The 23,114-nt window shown below is 39.0% G+C and overlaps 1 protein-coding gene across 1 annotated transcript; it reads right to left on the bottom strand.

The window, feature by feature from the left end:
• Positions 1–118: 118 nt before the first annotated feature.
• TERF1 (telomeric repeat binding factor 1) lies at positions 119–22,419 on the bottom strand. Its single transcript, XM_086609321.1, has 10 exons — positions 22,185–22,419; positions 18,600–18,695; positions 16,312–16,442; positions 15,564–15,650; positions 13,676–13,825; positions 10,820–10,926; positions 9,319–9,384; positions 9,187–9,230; positions 8,012–8,076; positions 119–277 (listed from the first exon to the last, which is right to left on the bottom strand). Exons 1-10 carry the CDS (start codon positions 22,378–22,380, stop codon positions 119–121), a joined length of 1,101 nt encoding a protein of 366 aa, XP_086465447.1. The 5' UTR covers positions 22,381–22,419.
• Between the last annotated feature and the right edge of the window lie 695 nt (positions 22,420–23,114).

Below are 23,114 nucleotides of genomic sequence, written 5' to 3'. Positions count from 1 at the left end.
GTCTTAGGACAGCAACATTACTGGACACTCCGAGACTAACATAAGTTATTTTTCTGAAAAGCTAGACTAGGTCCTTATATAGACAAAGGTCAAAAAGAGTTGATTGCTGTAGTCCAAATTAGTCTTTTTCGATCCTGCACAGTGTTCTCCATCGGTCTTTTAACATGACACTAGTTCGGTTGTTGAAATCACCATGGACCAAAATTTTAGCCCAGTTACCCACTCCGAACTCCTTTACTCCCGATTTAAGTTCCAAGTCTTCTTTGTCAGTCCATCGCTAGGGGAAGAACAGAAAAATACCAGATATATGAACAGAGAAAGGTATTAATCTAAGAGCTAAGCTTATAGCAAATAGAAAAGCAAGTTTTTACACAGCTGTAGTTATTGGAGTACAGATGTCTGAGGCTCAGTAGGGTCATTTTGATTTCCTTTGAGCGCCATAACTTGACACTAAATACAACAACAAAGGTTACCACATCAAGTGTTGCAACACAGTAGCAGACATCACCCTGAAGGAAAACCACATACTTCAACCTTCACAAGTTACAAGAGGAAAAGAAAAAAGACATTGGGCAAAGTTTCGCTTCATTCAAAACATGCTTTCCAAAATTGTACTTTATTAGATAATTGAGCCAAGACACACCTTGACTGATCCTAGTATGCATCGCAAAAGGGAAAGCATTTTGTGACACATTAAGGACTGAGAATCAAGACACCATCTACCAACAACAAAGGAATTTCAGTGTGCTTAGAAAAAACAAATCCCAATATTTAAAAAGCTGACAAGCAAAATGATACATATAGTATTTGAAAGTGAGATCAGCCATATCCGCAGGTAACAGCCAAACATTTGTTTTTGGCCATTTGTTGAGCCCACTACTTAAGTCTCACTGTCATGACCTACAAGCTTTTTAATCTTTAGGGGATGACTTTTCTCTCATAAAAGGAGAAAAAATTACTTGCAGCTATACATCTGTAAGTAATCCCTTCCAATGAAGTTCTCCAGTGTACCGGTTCTTCCTTAGTTGCTTCTTGATACAAATATCTCAATACAAACAATTCTAAAATTGCACACAGAGTGAAAGAAAACTGAATTTTAAAATAAATCATATACTTTATTTTTAAAATTTACCTATACCGTAAAATGTGAGGGAGACCTGAGTATCAACTTTTCTTTTTTTGTAGCTTTATAGAAATATGCATACATATAACAAAAGTTTACAGATCCTATATATCCTATCATGCTTATTTTTAACCACTGCATTTTTAATTTAAGTGTATTACATATGGTCATTTTTTCAGTCTGGAATAGCAATTAGCAACTTTAATATGAGATTATTTTAAAACTACTTATTATGCTATAATCTGATCCTCTGCAAACATCTTCAATTTCTTGCTTGCTTAATATACAACTAATCATACTGATATACAATCAGCACACCTCCTTAGGCAAACTGAATTGCATATCATCTATGCAAATACAGGACAAGATCCCCAGTTGAAACAACTGTGTAGGAAAACTGCTTCTAAAAAGTAAGTATCAATTTCTGTTTCAAATTGCAGTTTGATAGCATGTTCTTTCTAAATTTATTCCCCCAAATCTGAAATGTAAAGACTTAACTTACAGAAAAAATGTAAACTTAAAAATGTTAATGAGATTGAGATGTACAGAGAATTGTATTGTGTAGCTGTTCCATTTAATTTCTGTGTTCACTTCTGCTTCTTTCACTGTCCTGCTGCTCCTGATGGTCTCATGGACCACAATGAAAGGAGACAAATGGTCAATTTTCACTGGTCTCATACTGGCATTTCTGTGAGCACCAGCAGATTCCATATTAAAAATCATTACTTACTGGACTTTGACAAAATCTGCATGTGCTTATGTGCATGTCATGAGCAAATGACTGCTGAAAATCCAACCAAGAAGCTCTCTTTTTTCTGCATTTAACTATTGCCTGTACTTCAGTTGTTTTGGATTTGCTCTGAAATGGCAAAAAAGTCAGCATTCTTATTCATAAGAGCACTTTGAAATTTACACAGGCAAGTGATCAAAAGCAGTGCAACTACTTACCTATGTTCAGTGTGTGAAAGCAAAATAGTTAATGTCTCATAGGTCTTTGCAGGCAGGCCTCAGTAGTCAAACAGCATTTGCAACTAATGGTCTTGCCAGTCAGAATGATTTAATTGACAAAGGAGTGAACTATTTGTAAAAGGACGAACTGCCTAGAGCCTCCTTGTCTGATGAGTTTCACTGTTGTTATGTACCATATGCTGCTTATCTGACACAGTTTTGGTGGAAAAACAGGTTGTAAAAGTTACAAGAACTCCGTGGCTGCTCCAGCAATAAACTGCTTCTGCTCTAACCTGATGTAAACTGCAGTTTGGGTTATTTCCACAACAGCATCCGGTGCTGTGAACAGGATTCATACATCCTGCTTTGCTCATAAGAACTGCAGGCAGCTTCCTGTGACTGCTTGGAAAGGTACAGGACCTTTTGAAATTCCTGCTGGGGCTTCAGCCAAGGGTCATCTGTAGGCTCCTGCAGTGTGCGGGGGCTGCTGAATCCCAGCTTCTAATGTGGGTCAGTCCAGTGCCCCATGGCTGGCTAAAAGAGGGAAAGGTAACTGTAATTCTGGTCTGGTAAAGGCAATTCTGGTATCCAGTAAAATCTAAGAGATGTTGGTCAGAAAAATTTGACTTTGTTTCAGCTATTAACATGGTATGAACATGGAATGAACAAGCTGGGTTCAGGAAAGGGTTGAAGCCACACACAGCCACCGCATCGGGGACTGGCATTAACTCAGCTGCAAGGGTGAGAGGTGGAGGTTTGGTCCTGGATTGCCAGTTATCCCCTTCCTTGTCTCCAGCTCCAGTATGAGCTTCCTCAGGACCTGATGTTAACAGTCCCAACCAGCACAGTGGGCTCAGAATAGACATCATGACCAGGAGGATCCCTTGTGTGACTTGTTGCTTTTCTTTTGAGTCTCTAGTTACTGTTGGGCTGGAGGGTCAGCTTGGCAAATGACTGTGAGCTGACACCCAGATGGCACGGCCCCCTCTGCCTTTCCTTCATCTTCTTGACTGAGCAAAAATGCCACTTTTTTTCCTGAAAGTGAGACATCTTGCAAGTGTACAATGGAGTACAACGAGAACACAGAGTGCCCATGGGATAAGTGTGTGAGTGCTTGTGTTTGGTGCATCCAGCTGCACCAGCCAGCAATAGCAGACCTGTGAAGCAGGTGTGAGGGCCAGGATGAAGGCAGAGGGGCTGTGTCCATACTCAGGCATCTACAAACATCTGTGTGCCTACAAACCTAGAAAGGCATGTGTGCTTTCACCAGTGAACTCACACTGCAACCAGACAGAGAAGAGGCAGGGACTTGGCTGCCTGTGTTTGTCTTACATGGGTACTGCATGCGGGTGCTGTTGAGGGCAGCAGCTTGTCCATAGCAATCTGTGTGACCAGCCCTGTCAGCATCCTCTGTGTGTGTGTGTCCTGTGTCTCTGGGATCTGTGCTCAGCTTTGCTACTGAGCAAACCTGCAAATGGGAAAGTGGCAGCTGCATCCCTCAGTCTGAGCTGGGACCCTCAGTCCCTGGGCTGGGCTCCAGCAGCTGGGAAGGGCGGTCCTGGGCTGGGGCTGCTGGAGGACGCGGCCACTCCCAACATCCTTTAACAGCTTTGTAGCCAGCAGGATCTGGTTGAGTTGTGAGTATGCCCAAGATTAAACGTATATAATCCTTATGTGGTGGGAGAACCAATCCTTTGCTAACGTGCCTACAAGGATAGATTTGTAACGAAATCTGTAGAGCCTTACAGGGGCTCCCAAAGGCAACTTGTACTAATAAATCCTCAAGTTAATTGGAACAACTGGATTGGGGAAAAAAAATGTTTACACAATATTAGGAGAGCAACAGGAGTTGTAAATGGCTGAAGCCCTACAATTTGTAGTCTGGAGGATGAAAAAGAGGTTTACCAGAGTATGCACAACACCTCCTCCTATGAGTAACAAATCACTTCCAGATATCAAATAGATAAATCATGTTGGTTATAAAACAGGAGGGAACCTGAGAGATACAGGCTATGGGTGACCTTTACAATTGGAACTTTCAAAATTGTGAAGAAATTGGGTAGAAAAGGAAATGCAGTTGCAAAGAAACGGCCTCAACTTACAGCAGTTTAAACTTGATAAAGCTAACTAGTAGAACTGAGTAGTACAGAGGAAATCTATGAATTACAGGGGAACAAATATCACTTAACTCTGCAAGTAATGCACTCGTTGGAAACATAAATCTCATTGCTGCTGTCATTAGACAAATGCCTATCATCCTGCTTGTGCACAAGGGGTGGCTGGGCAGGACAATCCAGGGCCAGCGAGTATGATTGTCAGTGGCAAAAGAGGTCCATGTGTCCAAGGATGCTCAGATAAATCCCTTATCCATGAAGAAAGTTAAAAAAAATAATAAAATAAAATTTTCTCCTTTCCTAATGACCTGGAACCCTTCTGAGGATCCTTAAAAGACTCTGCCCTTAAGAGCAACAACAATTCAGACCCAGGGGACTGGCCAGTTGACAATGTTGAGTGCCATTCTGCATGGTTCTTCCCTTCCCTTAAATGTAAGCTGCTAAAAGCGGCAGCAGCAGAGGTGAAAGTGGGGAGGTGTCTCTGGGAGGGAAGGAACTTAGGCAACATTCAGCCTGATCAAAATTGTATTCTGGTTATTCTGCAACAAGCAAAAATTTGGCATCTACACAGTGCAACCTGAGGTATGTGAAGAACAAACTTCTCATCTGAAAGTTGGACTTATTCCAGCTTAATGCAACTATCGGTGCCTCTTCAGGAAACTATGGTCACTGATAAGTTTTACTAAGCAGTGAAAGAATTAAGAGTGGCAGTAGTTCAGTTGCATTTCTGAACAGTTAGAAACCTAAAACTTCTTTAAAGTAGTCTATGCTTTATCAAAAATACTTCCTTTTTCCAATACTTCCACAGATCTTTTGCAACACTAGCAGTGAATAGTGGTTGTTTTCTTTTTTTCTTCTTTTTTTTTTTTTTACTATTATTAAAAGGCCAGAGATTCCATTGGAACCATCTAGTTCATCGCATTTCAGAGCATGCCAGAAAGCTCTCCTAAATAAAATCTTTATTCAACTGACACAGTTACACTTGACCTACAGCACCACATAATTTAAATACTTCCAGAGACAATCACAACACTTGTTATTTGTTGTAATGATTAATTACATTTGCTGTTGAAAGGGTTGGTTTTGCTTGTTTTGCTTTTAAATTGCTTATATTGAGGTTTTTTTAAAAAATAAATTTCTTCAGTTTAACATATAAATGAGGAGCCTGCCTTACAAGTGAACTAGAGACTGACTCCTTTGGGTTTTTTTTCCACTGAGGAACTGTGTGGAGCAGTAACTTGCCCCCTCCAAACTGCCTATGCTCTCTGGGATGGCGGTTATGTAGACTCTAGCACTGCACTGTGACAAGCTGGCAAGACTGGTTGAGAGACTGGACATAATGCAGCCCTATGCTTGAGCTAACATGATCACAGCGCCCAGTCCGGAGCAACGTGACATTTGGCTAGCTCAGAACGCTGGCAGAGCAAGCCTGAATTTGCCAGACAGACTGTGTAGACATACCCTCACTTATCTAAAGATCTTGTTATCCCTTAGAGTCAGTTCTGCTCTAGTAACCTGTCTTCCTTTGATTGTGTGTTCTGGGACTCTGCTCTGATTTTTTTTTCCTCTAAGTTTAAACACATGGAATTTTTTTCCATACAAGTCTGACTCAACTCTGAAGACTCAGATTTTCAGACACATTATTTAAGCAAACTGTCAGTCAGATTTTAGACAACTCACAGGACTTGCCATAGATACACGGGATATAAAAGTTGAGTACAAACAGTTCCCTAAATTCTGTGACATTTGCATCCCCTAATTTAGGAAAGAGAAAATAAAGTACACTTCCTTTCAATAGCGCTGCAGACTGTTGTATGCAGCTAACTGAAAACACAGCAATGAAAGGCTGAAAACGGGCACTGAACCATTGCAATGAAATGCCATTTACAAAACAAGAGGAAACAATGCCAACATTGAAAGAGGGACTACATGGAAAAGGAAGTTCTAGAAGTCAACAGCTCTGACATTCACTGCGTTCTTTCATGCATGCAGACAATTTTATAACCCAGATTATTAAGCAGAGGAGTAGATTTATCATTTAAAAGGCCAATATCATTGCTTTCCATACAATATTTATGAGAGGACTCACTGGCAGGCAGTATGGCATAAATAACACATACTTTTTTTAAGTATTTAAAGAAATGTAGCTCTAAGTTTTAGTTTCTTTCAGGTTTCTATAAATTTTTCAGTGAGTTCTTCACTGCTATCATAGTTTCCTATACATTTAGTCTTTATGTTTCAATTAAGGTTGAACTGTAATAACAGAATTAAGCATAACATCTACTTGTTTTGTGGCAAGATATGTACACAAGCCCTAGACCTCGATACAGTGCTTGTAGCTGAACCCATAACAGACTACCTCTTTGAGGTCCCTTCCAACCCTAACCATTCTATGATTCTATAAAAACAGGTGAATATAAAGCTGTCATTAGCTCTGTGTCAGTTGTGGTCCAATTAGTCTAAATCTTGATGTTGAAAACAAGATTGATGGAAGCGCGTATGCTGACCAGCAATTGGCTGACAAGGTATCGAAGTTTGAATTTTATTATGTTTTTGAAGGAAACAACCAAATCCAGTAAGTGTTGTTTTTTGTGGGTTTGTTTTTTTTTTTTTTAGGGCATTGGTTATATTTTGCAGCTTTTAAGGAGGCTCTTAGTGATTTCACTATTCCTGAGATTTGTGAGAAAGTGAAAAACTGTTTATGTGTAGCAGGGGGCTTAACCTCCAAGGATAGATGGTGGTGTATCTCAGCAACAACTCTCATTAGGACCTCAAGTGATTTGAGGAAAGCATGTAACTGAACATTCAACCAGTACTTCAGTAAAAATGCTTACAGAACTAGTAACAAGTTCAACTCTCCTCAAGGACAGTCTGAAAAAAACATAAGCAGGTTTGTCTTTCCCTGTTATATGAAAAATGAAGTGTCAAAATGAACATCAGAAAAATGAAACAGCTCACACCAAAATGAACACATGCTGATAACTTGCTCTGTTATCTGAACAGAAACACTTCATATTGCTTCCTAAGAGATATTCTTAAGGGGAACTGAAGAACGGGAATACATTTATTTAATATTAATTTTATTCAGAAGCGTTTATCATTTTATCACGATACCTGAAGAAAATTGGCTATGTGCAAAAATCAGTTTATAACAGTTCACCCCAACATCAAATCAATTTCAAATTTCCTTCTATTAAGGCATACACTTCTGTACTTCCCACCAATTGGAAATTGTAGCATTAGTGAACATAGCAGAATTATTTTAAAGTAATTCAATGAAGTAGGCTTACCCATGAAGAGAATGCAAAGGACTATTTGAAATGTAGCATTATAAAAAGACTCTTATTATTTGGTTTATACAATCTAGAATAGTTTCCCAAGTCAATATATGTTTTCACCTCATATGAGCCAAGTATTGAATTATAAAATTGCTAAATCTCTGACCTTCTAAGTGGGAAAACAAAAAGCCTTTGATGTTTGCCCACAACTCTTATGGACAAATGGCATCCTGAGTTCTTTAATCCAAACAGTGGAAAGAATTTAAAAAAAAAAAAAGAAAAATTCCTTAAGTGTTTTTAAAAAGACTCAGACTAAGCTTCAGTAACAGTTTATTTTGACAAATTAAAGGCTTTTGAGCATTAGCAACAATATTTGAGACAGGAATTATAACTTAAAAACCAGTCTCAAGAGCTGCAGCACAGCACCAGTAATAAGGAGAATCTCAACCCTGGGCATTTTGGAGACAGAGTCAAACGCAGTTGGGAAAAAAATTCTTTGCAGTGCAGATTTATTTTGTCTCTGTTTAGATTAGAAAATGGGTACAAACCTGTTTTCTTCGGCTGCAGGCCGAAGCATTTCCATTTATTTCCACGTTTTGCAAGCTGTTCAGATCTAGAAGACAATTAATACACATCCAGACCAATGAGGAGTCAACATTAAGGAAACAGTTTTGCATTCTACCATTTGCATGGGACAATACCATACACTATTTTGATATGTTTTGACAAACTGGGAAAATTTCAGTGTCTGTATACAAACAGACTCTTTTATATACACATATGCATGAATTTGACCTTAGTCCAAGGACCCCAAAAAATAGCCTGTTCAAAAAAAGTCACTATATTTTCTATGCTATAGAGCTCACAGAAGAATTCTATGAATTAGAAGCAAATTCATTACTATGAATTAGTAAGAACTGGTACATAATAATAAAACATTGTTATTTTATGTTGGTAAAAATACTTCTACTATACATACTGCTCTCATTTTACATAGAACAGAAATTAACCAGCCATCAGAGTTATGACACTTTGTACACAAGTTCCATCATTTCCACAGAACAGGTGCCAGGTCCTAACTGTGGCAAGCATCCAAGGCATCTTAAGGGTTTGTCCTTTCAAGTACAACATGGCCACATGCAGAGACTGTAATGTCATCTCTTTGTGGTAAGAGGATGCTAATGGTTTTCAGAACCTACTTATAAATATTGTATAACCTATGTTGCGAGTTTTAAAAAAGTAATACTAGGACAATGCCTGAACATCCTAACTTTGCACATTTCACACTATAATTTTATTTTCCCCCCTCCTCCTATCAGCCAACCTCTTTAGTTCCTCCCTCCCAAAGTTTTCTAGGTCCAAACCAGAAAGAGAAAAGTTTCAGTACTCCTCTGGTGGCTTTCTTCTGCACAGAATACTGTAAATCCCAGTAAAGCAAATAAGCAAACAAAATTCCAAGTGAATCAGAATGGTGAATGATTTTACAAAATGAGTTGCCGGGGAACCTTAAGTTTCCTAAATATGGCAAACCCCAAATCTGCATTTGTGCAGAAACCCACACACAATTGAGAGGGTTTTTTTTTCACCATAATCATTTTAATAATAACTCAATCACATTGAATAGCAGTTATCAAATCATCAACCCATTTATCAGGGGTAGAGGGGGAAGGGAAGTGTTTGACATGACCTTGTTTTGAAAGTGTAAGTATAAGCTAATACTCACTTTGAAGAACATTGCACACACGCTGTTTCTGTCCTGAACGAGGCCTGCAAGGAACACAGAACTTAAGTAAAATACACAGAACTTCATTGGAGTGCCTATGATCAAGAGTAAAAACAACAACAAAATTTTTACCTTATTGTGGGGTTTTTCATGTCTCCAAGTGAATGATTTGTAATACTCTGTTGCTTTTTTATTAATCTTGAAAAACCAAAAGCAAAAAAGAAAAATAATCATTTCCTAAGCAGCAAATTACCATTTATGTGAATCAACAATATGTAAATGAAACAAAATTCCAAAATTTCTTTACAGAAACAATGGCATACAAACACTAACTGTTCAATCCATTTGTTCACAATTCTACTATTAGTCAATACTGAAGGCTTTGAAAGACATGGAACTCGCACATGTTAAGTAATTTCTTCCTTTGCAAAACCTTCTTAACCTTGCCTCCCTATATCTGGAGGAGAAATACACAAGACATTACACATTTAAGTTGAAGACATGAGGCATTTCTTCTATTTTACTTCTTCACAATCTAGGAATTGTTTCCATAGGTTTTTTGATCATGTCTTTCATCATACCTTTCAGATGTAACTGTGTCAGGAGCTGTCCTTCTGAAAAAGAAAAATCTTATGATTTGTCTTCCTGTGTACTCTGCCCGCATCGGTCAATTTCCTTAACTAAACGATGCCAAGTATTCCAAGTATAAAAATGCAGAAACACAAGCTCTATCCTGACCAAAGACTACAATCTACTCTTCGTGAAAAACAAGCAGTGATAAACCTAGAATATTAGTATTTTTCAAAATACAGTCAAAAGACAGGGGAAGAAATTTCATAGATTTCTAGGTTGGAAAAGACCTTAGAGATCATCCAGTCCAACTGTCCCTAATCTCCCATTAAACCATATCCCTAAGTAGTTCATCCACTCTTTTCTTAAACACATCCAGGAATGGGGACTCAACCACCTCCCTGGGCAGCCTATTCCAGTGGCTGACAACCCTTTCAGAGAAGAAATGCTTCCTTACATCCAACCTGAATCTCCCCTGACTAAGCTTATACCCATTTCCTCTTGTCCTATCACCCATCACTAATGTAAAGAGCCCCTCCCCTGAAATTGGGCTGCAAGTTCTGCCAGCATTTCTTAGAAAAGCATCTAATTGTTTTGAGGGTTCACATTGCCAGAGTCATGAAGCAACATAACCATTTTCCTTAACATTAGTATCACTAAGTATGGGAATCTTGTGTTAAGCTGTAAGGACTAATTCCCTTTCCTTATCCTCTTTCTTCTGCAGAGGACGTATAGCCTAAAATCAGATGGGCAGGACTAAAAGGAGCTTAATGAAGCATGGTGGGGGAAGGGTGATGTTTTTATTGTTATACAAGACTGACAGCTGTTTAAACTGAAAAATGTGCATCTTCAAGTACTTAAACTTAATGCCAAGCTATTTGATGTAAATGCCAAGAGTAACAACTATAGAAAAGCCAAAACTTAAAAACAGAATATGTGCTTATAGTTAATTTTCTATTGGATAGCAGTCTGGAATTTAACATCCTTCCGTCTACTCTTAATTCTACAAGTTTCAAGTTACTCTCCAAGCATGTTCCTCAGTAGTACAATGCTGCATACAAACCTTTGTTTTTTTTCCAAATTACTTTCGCGGTTTTCGTTGACATTCACAGTTTCATTTTGCAATGCTGTTTTTTCCAGTCCTTTAGACTCTATCTGTTTTGTGGCTGCCTGTGAAAAATGGAATTGATACTTTAAAATTAAAGCCAGCCAGTGCCTAGATAGTAGTTTACACTAAGATTAACATGTGTACTCTCTATTAGGACTAACAGTGCTTATTTCACAGACCTTTCAGAGGTATTCCCATTAAAATAAGTACTTTCAAAAACAGCTGTAGTGTGTTAAGTTGAAATCCATCAAGACTGCACATACTATCAAAGTACTCCAATGTCCTTTTTTTATAACTAATTAGAAACTGAAAACTGACAGGGCTCACAAGTTCATCTAGTTCTGTAGTGCATGGCAGGATTAAGAATATCTGTAACACTTTCAAAAGACGTATGTCCAATGAGACTTTAAGCTTGTAATGTAACCTTTCCTGTATCAGCAAAAGAATTTTGTAACACCCTGCCTAAACTCTTAGCTACAAACCAAGATTATTTCTCCTTCATTCCCAAGAGGAGGAAGGAATAGTTCATTTCTCTTTATAGAATGTCTAGAGGATCATAAGATTTGTACTTTTCCTGAGACTTCTCCCACCTACTTGCTATAATAAATAGCACCTTCAAAAAAAAAAAACAACAAAAAACAGCTACCACTTAGTCCACGTGAAGTCATTCTTGACACTTTGCTATGAACTTCCTTCTTTACACCTTGAGGCACACTTACTGCCCAAACCATTAAAAAAAAAAAATCTGTTTGTGCACCACTATTACTAAGCAGAGCCAGCCATCTTCCACCCAACACTGCTTATACATTCCAAAAGGTGATGTGTTTTGCAACACTAAAATACCAAAACGATTCAGAGTTGGCAGATTCACTACTGGCCCAATATTAATTATTTTTCTGCTTAGGCAGTTATTCCCATTTTTCATTTATTTCTTCTTTCAGAGTTTGCTTTTGCCTTCTATTAATTTTCTGTAGTCTATCCAATTTTCAGTCTTCTTGAAATCTTAACCTATCCTTCAAAGTAGCTTTCAGAATCTCTTAACGTGTAAAAGAGTCAGACAACATAAAAACATTCTCTATTTCACTCATTCATCCATGAAAATACTGGAAGGTATTCTGGTCACAGAATACTTACAATCACAGAAAAAAAAACGTTTAACTGTCAGAAATTCCATAGCTACCCCATCTACCACATCTTTCATCTGTAAATTTTCAAAATACTGGCTCTTTTACAGTGGCTGATGGTAGCAAAACATGTGAAAGTGAAGGCATGTTTCCATACAGATAAATGGGTAGAAAGGATTTAGTTAAAAAAATAAAATTAAATCCACCATATTATATTTTAAAAGTTAACAGTAGCTTTCAAATTTTACTTGTCCCTAAAAATAACTCTTTTGAAAGAGAAATGAAAGTTGTAAGGAAACATTATGTAGTATTCAGATCAATGCTTTCTTGGTATAGGTCCTTTTTTCCTTGTAATGCATTATCTGCAGACTGTTCTTAGGGCAGTTAACCTATAAGAGTTTCTTGCACTTCAAGAACTCCATCAACAGTAGGAGCTACAATCTTGTAAATTCCAATCTTGACAAAACCCTAGAAAAAGCAGCCTACAAAACAGTCTAGCAATGTAGACCACCTTATACTGCTACACATGGCACCAGAAGAAAGAGGAGAGGGATTGACCTCTCCTCCCTCCAAGAGGGATTGAAAGCTAGGTGTTCTTCTCTAGAGAACGCATGGCACACTGCAAGAAACAGTTACGTGTATTGCACAGCAGAATTGGGAACTCTTCGCAAAGTGATTCTCCTCTATGTCCCAGAGTAACTCAGTCTAAGGTAAAAAGATTTCAGAAGATTGGAAACATTGGTGCAGACAGTAGGACAGATGTGCAGGCACTAGGGGTGCAACACAGAGGGCCTAGGTATGCTAGTGTGGAGTTCCAAGCCTTCTCCAACACCTCCAAACCTTCATCTCCTCTTAGACTTAAAGAAATAGCCTTGAAAAATAAACTTGAAAACTGACAGCTGAATGAAACCATTAATAGGTATTCCTTGTATTATACTTTGAATACATTTAATAAGTTCTCTAGTCTCTTTCTGGTAAGAAAATGAAAACCCCAGCGGATCTTCAGGTTTGTTTATTTAAAATTTACATCCTTTAGATGTTTGTGCTTTTGTAATTGAGTAATTCAATGTCCTTTTATATGAAGTAAACATAAGAGAAATTCTTTGCAATCCTCCTGAAGATGAACTGCAGGAGGAATGTTGTTCTTGCCAATTTTATATCGCTTTTGAGCAAGATGGTTTGTAAGCAGCTTTTTTATTTACAGGAAAACAGGAATAATAGTCTTCTATCTCTTAACTCCTTTGACATTCCTAAAGCTTTTAGTCAAATTAACAGGTCTTGATCTTTTAGTTTTAGTATGAGAAGTCACATAGACTTAAAATAAACATTAAATATATAGTTACATTATCTTTTAAGGAGTCTCAGATCAGAACTGCTTCTCTTAAACATATACTAATGACAGTCCTCATTTTAATTACGTTTTTTCCTAACTATTTTTCTAATCAAAACAGAGTGAGAAAAAAAACACAAAAAGATATTTTAGGAGTTTTATTCCTATTAACTTTCTCCTAAACATATATTCAACTGTTTTTTTTAATTAGTAAGACAATCCAAAGGAAGATAAAGCTTTCTTTTCATCTAATACAATAACTAAACATTACCTAAACAACTCCTTTGAAAATAGAAATGTATTTAATCTTATCAGGTACCTCTTCTGAAATAAGTTTTGAAAGTAGTTTTGACATACCTGTATTAAGAAGTTAGTTTCATTTTCTTTCATGAAAAGTTCAATGTAAGCCTTGATTTTACTTATCAAAAGATTGTAACTGAAGCTTTGGAGAAGAGGAACATACGGATCCTTGCTTTTAACTACCGTTGTCAGCTTCACCCTTAAAGGCTAAGAAAAGCACAGCTTTACACAACACAAAAATACATCCTGCAGTAAACTTGGCACCTGTTCTAAACAGGACATACACAAAGCTAAACGAGATGATGATATAGTTTTCTAAATATGCCTATACAACTTCATGGTACAGTTTGAAAGGGCTCTCAAGTTAACTAGACATAATACTAGGACTTATGTGCTCCGTACATGGGAATACAGGCTGAGAGAGTTGGGGCTGTTCAGCCTGATGAAGAGAAGCCTCTGGGGTGATCTTATTGCAGCCTTCCAGAACTTAAAGGGGGCCTACAGAAAAGCTGGAGAGGGACTTTTTACAAGGGCATGTAGTGATAGGACACGGGGAAATGGCTTTAAACTGAAAGAGGGGAGATTTAGATTAGATACAAGGAAGAAATTTTTCACTCAGAGGGTGGTGAGGCAGTGGAACAGGTTGCCCAGAGAAGTTGTAGATGCCCCATCCCTGGAATTGTTCAAGGCCAGGTTGGATGAGGCTTTGGGCAACCTGGTGTAGTGGAGGGTTTCCCTGCCCAGGGCAGGGGGTTTGGAACTAGATGATCTTTGAGGTCCCTTCCAACTCTAACCATTCTATGATTCTAAGTGTAACTTTCCAGAGATCCCTGTTTTCATTCCCTTTAGAAATAACACTTAAAGCAGGGAGCAAAAACACCCACAAAAGGCCACTTATAACTGAGTTGTCTTTTCTCATTTGCTGCCTCAAAACGATTACTGTTGAAAGGGGTTTACAGTGTTCAGGAAAAGGACTATTTAGTACAGCAGCACTAAGGTCACATCAATATTGATAACTGCAACTTCACATTTTGTCTCCCAACCCACTCTGAACCTTACAGAGACCAATATAGCCAAGAATTAACTTCTGTGCACAGGCTGCATTCTTATTAATTTGAATACTATTACCACAGCCTTCTTTCCTAGCATCAGAATGAAGAGTGTATCTGCATGAGAAGTTATACACATGCTACTATTTACATAGAACATGTGTCCTAATATACCAGGGGAAGATACAGGCAGCATTTTTGCTGTTTTTTTCCCCCCCTCATCTTTTTGCCTGCAGTCCTTTTGCTCTTTTCTCCACCCCAGCAAATTTAGGCGTGTGCACTAGCTATTATTTTAGAGAGACAGGCACTCAAATAGTGCCTATTTGATTGTCAATATCAAACCAGAAGGTGGCCTGACCCACATGTTATTGTTTCCAGAAAAAGGCATAATAATATCTACTCTATACTACAGATGCTAATGAGCTTTCTTTCCCTGTGATGCTTCAGTCTGTAGAACGCAATCAACAAAGACAACAGAGTGCACCACAATGGTTCAGAAAAAGCCAGCAGTCTGATTATTAGGGAGTTACTGTGTCTCTACCAGTATATTTATACTGTCCTTACTCTGAAAAGACAGCAATATCAAATTCCCAGAATCTGTAGCGATACTTCACTCTTCATATGAAGTGGAAGAGGGAATGAAGTTCAGGCTGACACTGCCCACAGTGAAAAACAACTGCTGCTAGAAACATTTTACTCTCCCAAATCACCCATTATTTCTATTGATCCCCTAGCCACAAATTTCCTTTTGCATTTACAAGTGCCACCAGCGTGTAAACGATTGTATAGGCAATAATTAGGAAGAAGCTATGCAGGTAGCATTTGCTAGCTTTGCAAACCCATTCCCTTCTCCTCCGAAAATGAGCAAGCTTAATGCAAATTAAGCAAGTTACTACCTTATCTGATTCCGAGTCTGTAAATAACCTTTCAAGAACTTCAGCAGCCTCCTTGAAATATCCACTTTCCATATGGACTGCTACGATCTACAACCAATATAACAACAAAATATGCTGAAATACATTTCACTTGAGATTCAGAAAAAAACAAGAGAAGTCATACTTTTACAGTTTTGTAACACTTCCAAAATCTAGAGGATTATATATTTAAGAGTTACCAACAGTTATCAAAGTTAGTTTTGAAGTAATAGTAAACCTCATGTAAAAGGGCCAAAACCTCTCCATCAGGCATTTAAAAGGACTGTAATTGATGCAAAATGTCCCATACTTACCTAGAAAATATTGCTTTCATCTTTCCCTGAAAGACTTTCACACTCAGAAGCTGTCAACAAGTTTTTACACACTTCTCTTTGAAATTAAGTTTTCTAATACAAAGAATTCTTTTTAAGAAAAAAAAACATACTTATATTTTAAAGCTCAAGATACTAGTGTTTTGAAATTGATCTCTCAATTGATATCTCATTTTTTTCAGATTGATAATTTGATTGACAATTGCTTTTGAGACAGTTTTAAACTAGGAGAAACAGGAACCAATTTAGATAAGAAAAGGTCCCCTGTACTTGAAAATACAACAAACTTAGAGAATTCAGTTCAGCCTGCTACTAGCCCAAGCTTTTTGTAAAAGGAGGCCTGATTCAGCAGAACGAATAGGTAGCATCCTGAAGCATTCTGAATAAGTCATACAGACCTGAATTTGAATCAAGCGACGAATATCTTCATGAAGCTTTTCCAGTTTAACTTCTTCCCTTTCAAGTAAAGTCCAGAAAGACAGAGCAGATTCCAAAGGTGAAATTCTTTGATCACTTTCAAAACGGCATTCTTGCAAAGGAGAAAGATATTTTAAAAAACTTAAAAGATAAAGCTAAATATATAACATTTATTGACAATAATCTGTACTATACATAATTTCATTTTCTTATTCCTCAAATAATTTTTAAGTCTCTCTCTTCAGGTGTGTTTAAGAGACCTGAAGTAACTGCCTTCTTTTCAGAGGGACTGGTTCTTCTTGCTGTTGCTAATATCATTACTGTTGCATTTCTAAGGAAGATTATGTGTCTGTCAGTTATTGCTCACTTGAGGCACCACTTGCAATAGTGCTAAGTTTAGCATCATGTATTTGGGCTGGCATTAATAATACTCTTACATTAAGCTTGGCTTCAGATACCAAAACATTTGGTATTGATACTCTTAATTTTTGTAAAATAACCACTATCCTAAGTTTTTTTTTTCTTGAGTCTGTCACTATATTTCCATGTTTATTTTTTTTTCATTCTATTTGAAGGGGTTAAACAGAGGGAAATTCAAATAGCTTAACACAGGAGTGTCACTGAAAAAGCAGAAGCAACCTCCCATGTCACTCTATCTCTGTGCCAACACCAAGGTTCGTGCAAACTCCCAACAAGCGGGATCAGCGACCAGTTCTGGCAGAAATCTGGCCCGGCCAAATAACCATCCTCTCAACACTCTAGAAACAGTTCCCCAGTCTGGTCATTGCACATCTGCACAAAGAAGTATGCCAAGGTAAAAGATGCAGTAGGAGCCAGCAGGTGCACAAGACTGCTTTTTCCCCACTGCACTGCCAGCTTAACTGAACTACAGCCTCACTTATTCCTTCATTTTATGTGACATCATAGCAGCATCTCTGTCAATATCTTCTCATTCCTTATAGTATTTTTCAGACAGAAGGTAAACAATTTAAGCAATACTGTAAAAATAAAAAATATTAGGTAACTGCTCAGTAAAAGACAAACACTGAAAATTTAAATATTATATATATATACACATTAAAAATAACACTCTGTATTTCTCTAATTGTTTCAAATAATTAATATGACACTTCATGTTAAGTTTGGTTTAATATGGTAAAAAAAATGTTTAACTCAAAGAGCTGGCATCTGAAACAGCCTACTCTGTTTTAAGACTCAGTACAGATCAAATATTTTAATAATTGGAAAAAAACAGGAAAGCTACTACACAACATACTAGCTTCCATGGACATTGCACAGCTACATATGATGTAATACCTACTAAGCACACGCAATCTTCCTCACCACACAAGTCATTCTCTGCACTGAGAGAGAAAAACACACTAAAGTCCTTTTCCCAAGTATTATATATAATAATACAGTTTTAAAGCATTATCAGAAAAGTTTCATAATTGCTTTATGATGAACTATTTTAAATATTAGAATTTGATTCTCAAGTTGAACTAAATCAAGAAGACTTATTACCTGACAAGCAACATAAGAAATTTCATTTTATGACGACAAGCCTTTGTGGCACTGCTAGGCTAGAATACACTTTTTTCTTCCATGCTCATGCTGGCAAGATTGCTTTTGAAGCCCTTAAATTCCAATGAGTTTTATTAAGCAGTGAAAACTTGCAGAAAAAAAAAAAGTTAAGTCTTCCAGAAACTCGAGCATGGAGGCACAAATCAACTTGAATAAACCAGTCAATTATGAATACAGCCAAAAGGAGACACGGTAGTGAATAAGAGTCCCAAGGACCTGCTGCCAGCTGAAAGCCTTACAGCCTTCTGTAAGAAACAAAGGCAGTCATCCTTTTCATCCATATTCTTATTCCTACTGTGCCCTACTTTAACCTCTAGAGTTACGTGTGCAGAAAGAAACACGCATTCTGTGCTTTAAACTTGCAAATATTTCTCACTAAGAGCTAGTCAATCTTTTCCAGCATATTTCTTTTGTTGATGCTATTCTGACAAAAAGAGACCTATAATTTATGAAGTATATAGTCATTCAAACTCAAAACAGCCAAATCATTCATCACAGAATAACACTTGTCCTACATACAGCTGAGTCACATGTGGAATATAGACAGTCCAAAATACAGAGTTCAGTCATTTTATTGATATATATATGTACGGTGAAGGTTATGTGAAAGTATATCTAACACAATTCTGTGCAAGTTCACACAAATCTATTTAAACAAGTGAAAAGAAAGAATCAGAGTATTTACCTAGATTTTTTCCTTTTGCAATTCTTATCAAAAGCTGACAGACATACACCGTTTTTTTCTGATGTGTAGGTATTTTGGAGAGGTGATTAATAAGAGCTGGAAAAGAAAAGTGAAGTCAGTCTCGCTCCAGCACTGCCACAGTGTGGCAAAAAATATACTAGACACTGTTAACAGACTTTAACAATCTACTAAATCTCTAATTTATTAGGAAACTGACAAAGTGCATTTAGTTAATATTCTCCCATGTTAAAAGAGCTGAAATAATATTTAAGGATGTGACCAAAGAAACCTACCCTCTTGCAGCTCACAACAGTAACCTAGAAGCGGCAAGATGCATCACAAGCTCACATTCATCAAATTAGAAGATCACAGAATCTTACACAAATAAATGAAGTTTTGTTAAGCTCAGTAGCTTACTATGAAAGACAACTGTCTGCTCCAGAGAACGTTTCTGTGGAATGCCCGCAAAACAGGAGCCACATGCAGACTGGTAACACGTTGCTAGAGCAACCAACAGACTGAAATCAGCAAAAGTTACAAGAAGAGCTTAGTCAGAAATGTAAATCTGCAAGGGAAATCCTCCTCGAAAGGTTGGAAGGTCACAAGGATTATCATATATTTTAGAATGGAAGCTATCATGAGATTATTTCCAACATGCTGGCTACTGTGAGGTTCATGTCTTAATGTGCTAGATATAGTAATTTGTCTTCACAGCATAATACAGAAACATTAAAAATGAAAAGTGAAGAATGTGTCAAGTAACTTGTCTAAGCTGCAGACTGAACAGCCTAGTTCAGGAACGGTGTTTATGTGCACATTTCAGTGTCAGCCTAGCAAAAGCCAGGATTCTGGAGCATGGGATTCTGAAGTTTTGCTATGACACAACTAAAGCACATAACATTGTTTTACTTGGAAGTACTCAGCCTACTTGCTTATTAGTGTATGATCATCTCCTATGAACAATGGATAAGCATGAAATTACAAAGTAATTAAATAGCCTCGAGTGATTATTTAAGCTAATATCAAGCACATTGATACTGTTATTTGGGCTTGGAAGAAACATTTACAACTGCTTCAGTGAGGATAGGTGATACAAGGGCTTTTAATTCCTGCAGCGAAAACAGGAAGTAAAAAAAGAACATTGCTCAGAGCAGCAATAAAGTGCCATTCGTTATAATCACAAATTCATGCATCTTCCACAGTAGACAATAGAGTTCAATGTCAGAAAGTTTGGACGAGTTCAATTGACAGAGCAAAGTACCATCATCATGCCCTGAAGATGGAGCCAGAGCTCAGAAATTTTGGAAGTAGGCAGAATACTGTAGCTGAATGATTCCACAGAACAAAAGGGCATCTTTGTTCATCTTGGCAAGTAGCTTGAGATCTTTCAGCTTTCTCTGTTCTTTTAAGGTGCGCCTACACTAGTGCTTTATTTCAGAGCGGGGCTACGTTTTTGAAGCAAATTTCCTGTGCTTGGTTTGTGCAATGGAGTGGTCTTGAGTACACAAATTTAATTTCTTTGGAGCTACTCCAAACAGAAACGAAACCCTGAAATGTTTACTGCCTGGTCAGCAATTACTCACAAGTAACACAGACAAACAGAAGGAGACATAGCCTTAGTAGTCTTTTCTAGACTGTTCTCCCTTCCTACCTCCAAGGCAATTTCTCTTATTTCTTTTTTCAATAGTGCCCTCAATCATAAATGGCTTTCCTCCCTATGCCCACTCAAATGTTTATTTCTCATCTTAGCCTTTCGTGAGAAACTCAGTTCCTTGCCATGTAGATACCTACACAAGCTAGTTCAGGTTCTTAGACCACCATCCTGTCAAGGCAGGGTAAGGTAGGCAAGTCACGTAACCTTGCCATGCTGTCTTTAAATCCTTAATCCCAGGTAACCTAGCTATTTCTACTTAGCAGTATACTACGCTGTACAGAAATATTATTTATCTCCTAATAAAATAGCTCATCTTGTTCCCTTAGCCTTTCCACATTTCTGCACTTGCTTCAGTTTGAGTTGGCCTTCTTGTTGACAGCGAATCAGTATTTCAGTAGGGTCTCACCTTGAAATACACAAAAATAACAGTTCTGTATTTCTATCAAAAACCCACACCCACTTTTCTAATGCAGTCTTATGCCTGCGCTTAGCTTTTACCTAAGTTTTTACACTTCCGACTTTGTAATCTTATAGCACTAATATGTCCAATTCTTTCCCTTATTGCTGAACAGAGCAGGAATAAATTTCAAATTTGCTATTAGTTCCTAGTTCTATGTGACCTTGCATCATGCACAATTTCATTAATTGCTTCTACTAATACGGTCCTCAAAAGTCTTCCTGTTCTTCTCAGGAGCTATTCTAATTCATTTCTGTGTTGACAGCGTCTCTGCTTCCCATCTGTGTCTCCATGAAAGTTCAGTATTATTCTCCCACTGAGCCACAGTCCCAAGGCCAAACACAAAGAAACATCACTAATAATTTAATCTAGCAGCCCCATATTCAACGTACTTCATTATGTTATCTTTAGATTTTTTTACCTCTTACAATACATACTATCAATGTCCTTACTAATCATTCTGCATGCTATTGTATTTGGGTCTTTGCAAAAATTTAACCAAGTCATACTACCACATTTACTTGAGTCAAGAACATACACACACAACAAAACCCCGAAAGGTCTAACCTGGTACCTTCAGGAAAATTATTTCTTAACATCTAAACCATCACAAATCCATCAAATTTATCTGAGACCTAGGATTTGCTTCCAACTGTTAACTCTCTTACTTTTAAATATTTCGCATTTTAAATACATGCTTTTCCATTCAAAATCCAGCCACTAGACTTCATTCCACCTTTGTCTGCTGACCACACTTCCTTGAAATACTTCTAGTATTCTACCATAACCTAGAACATAAACCCAAGAAACTCAGTGTACTTAAGTTATTCTACACTGCGTTTTACGACATTTGCATTTCTTCACTCAATCCTCCTAAAGTTTCCAGTAGCCTGAGGCCTCAGCTTCGGTAACCGCTGGTGGTCTGTTCAACCATATCACACATTCAAGCTTCAGGGATTCCAGACGACAGATTAACACCAGTGCTTGTATTCACCGAATCCCCAACCCCTCAGTAACCACTGCTTCATTGCGACGGTTCCATTTGCTTCCTTCCCTGGTCTCATTTAACTAAGCCAGCAAAATTCACCAAAACCGCGATTATCTTACAACACTCCAGCAGAGCGCTAAACTCAAATACCAGTGGCTTAGGAGGAGAAAAAAAAAAAAAAAAAAAAAAAAAAATCAGCTTGCACTATTTTATTTCCACTACGCACAAATACTGTGGATATTGTGAAATCACCCCAACAGACGACATTGTCTCACTCCAGGAAGCTTCCGAAGCCCTCAAAAGCCCTGAAAACCTCCCCGACGCTAGTGACCGCCATCAGCGGGCGGCTAAACGCGCGTATACAAAACACGCGCGGAACGAGGAGCAAACGCAGAGGCACTTTCGCGCTCAAGCAGCTGCAGGTGCCCGAGGGCCACACGTGCCCGCACCCTCCGAGCCCCGACCGCCGCCGCCGCCGGCCCTCACCCTGCGCCACGTCCCTCCACCGCCGGAACTCCGCCGCGCACTCCTCCCCGAAGTGCCGGCACAGGCAGTAGCAGGCGAACTCCAGCATCCAATCCGCGGCCACGGCTTCCACCTCCGCCGGCAGCGGGAGCGAGGAGGAGCAGGTCCGACCCCCACCGTCCGCCTCCCCCATGAACTTCCCGCCCGCCCCGGCCATCTTCAACCCGCGCGCCAACGGCCGCCGGCCCCGCCTCCGCCAGCGGCGCGGCCTGGCCCGGCCCGGCTCGCCCCGCGCCGCCCCGCCCCTTCCCGCGCGGCAGCCATTCAGCGTGGCGGCCGTCACCGCCGCCGCGGGGCGGGACGGGGCGGGGCGGGGCCGCGGCCGTCGGTCCTCTGTTGGGGGGAGAGGGGAGCTTGGGCGGGCGGCGGCAGTGACGTCATGCGCCACGCGCCAGTCGGGCGGGCGGCGGCAGCCTGCGGGAGCCCCTCAGGCGTGGCAGACCCCTGTTCCCATTCCCGACAGGAAAGTTGCGGACGGCCCGGGCTGTGGCCCGGCTGGCCGCCGGGGATTGCGGAGCTTGCTTTCTGCTGCCCGCTGCGTCCTGAGGAGCTGTGGCGTAGCGATGTGAATACAGATGTCTTTTGGTGTCAGAGGCTGAAAAGTTAAAAGAGTGTCCCGCTTGGAGCAGGTGGTCACGAGATCTGACGTGTCCTGCAGTTTCAGGGAGACTGAAAGACAAAAGCGCAGGTGTTTGTGCAGTGCGAGGCGAAGGGCTTCCCATAAAAAGCATGTTTTCACGTGTGCTCTGGAGAAAGAGAACGCGTCGGTGTTGCAGAGCCTGGAAACAGAAGTGGAAGCCTCCATGTGGCAATAAAGCCTGGAATGGAATGTGAAGAGGGACTGAATTAGTTTGTGCGCATCTATCTGAGAAGGCAATCTTTTATTTTAAA

This window comes from Tauraco erythrolophus, chromosome 3, assembly GCF_009769465.1.
Source record: "Tauraco erythrolophus isolate bTauEry1 chromosome 3, bTauEry1.pri, whole genome shotgun sequence".
NCBI lineage: Eukaryota > Metazoa > Chordata > Aves > Musophagiformes > Musophagidae > Tauraco > Tauraco erythrolophus.
The sequence above is the reverse complement of the archived record's forward strand: the minus strand, read 5'-3'. Positions and strand labels throughout refer to the sequence as shown.

What these genes read in the sequence shown, in the direction of transcription:
- TERF1 (XM_086609321.1), bottom strand. Translation starts at nt 22,380, where the DNA reads ATGGCCGGGGCGGGCGGGAAGTTCATGGGGGAGGCGGACGGTGGGGGT. An exon ending in TGCAAAAGGAAAAAATCTAG is followed by an intron (nt 16,443 to 18,599) that starts GTAAATACTCTG and finishes CTCCTTTGCAAG; the next exon opens with AATGCCGTTTTGAAAGTGAT. An exon ending in CAGACTCGGAATCAGATAAG is followed by an intron (nt 13,826 to 15,563) that starts GTAGTAACTTGC and finishes TGCTTTTCTTAG; the next exon opens with CCTTTAAGGGTGAAGCTGAC.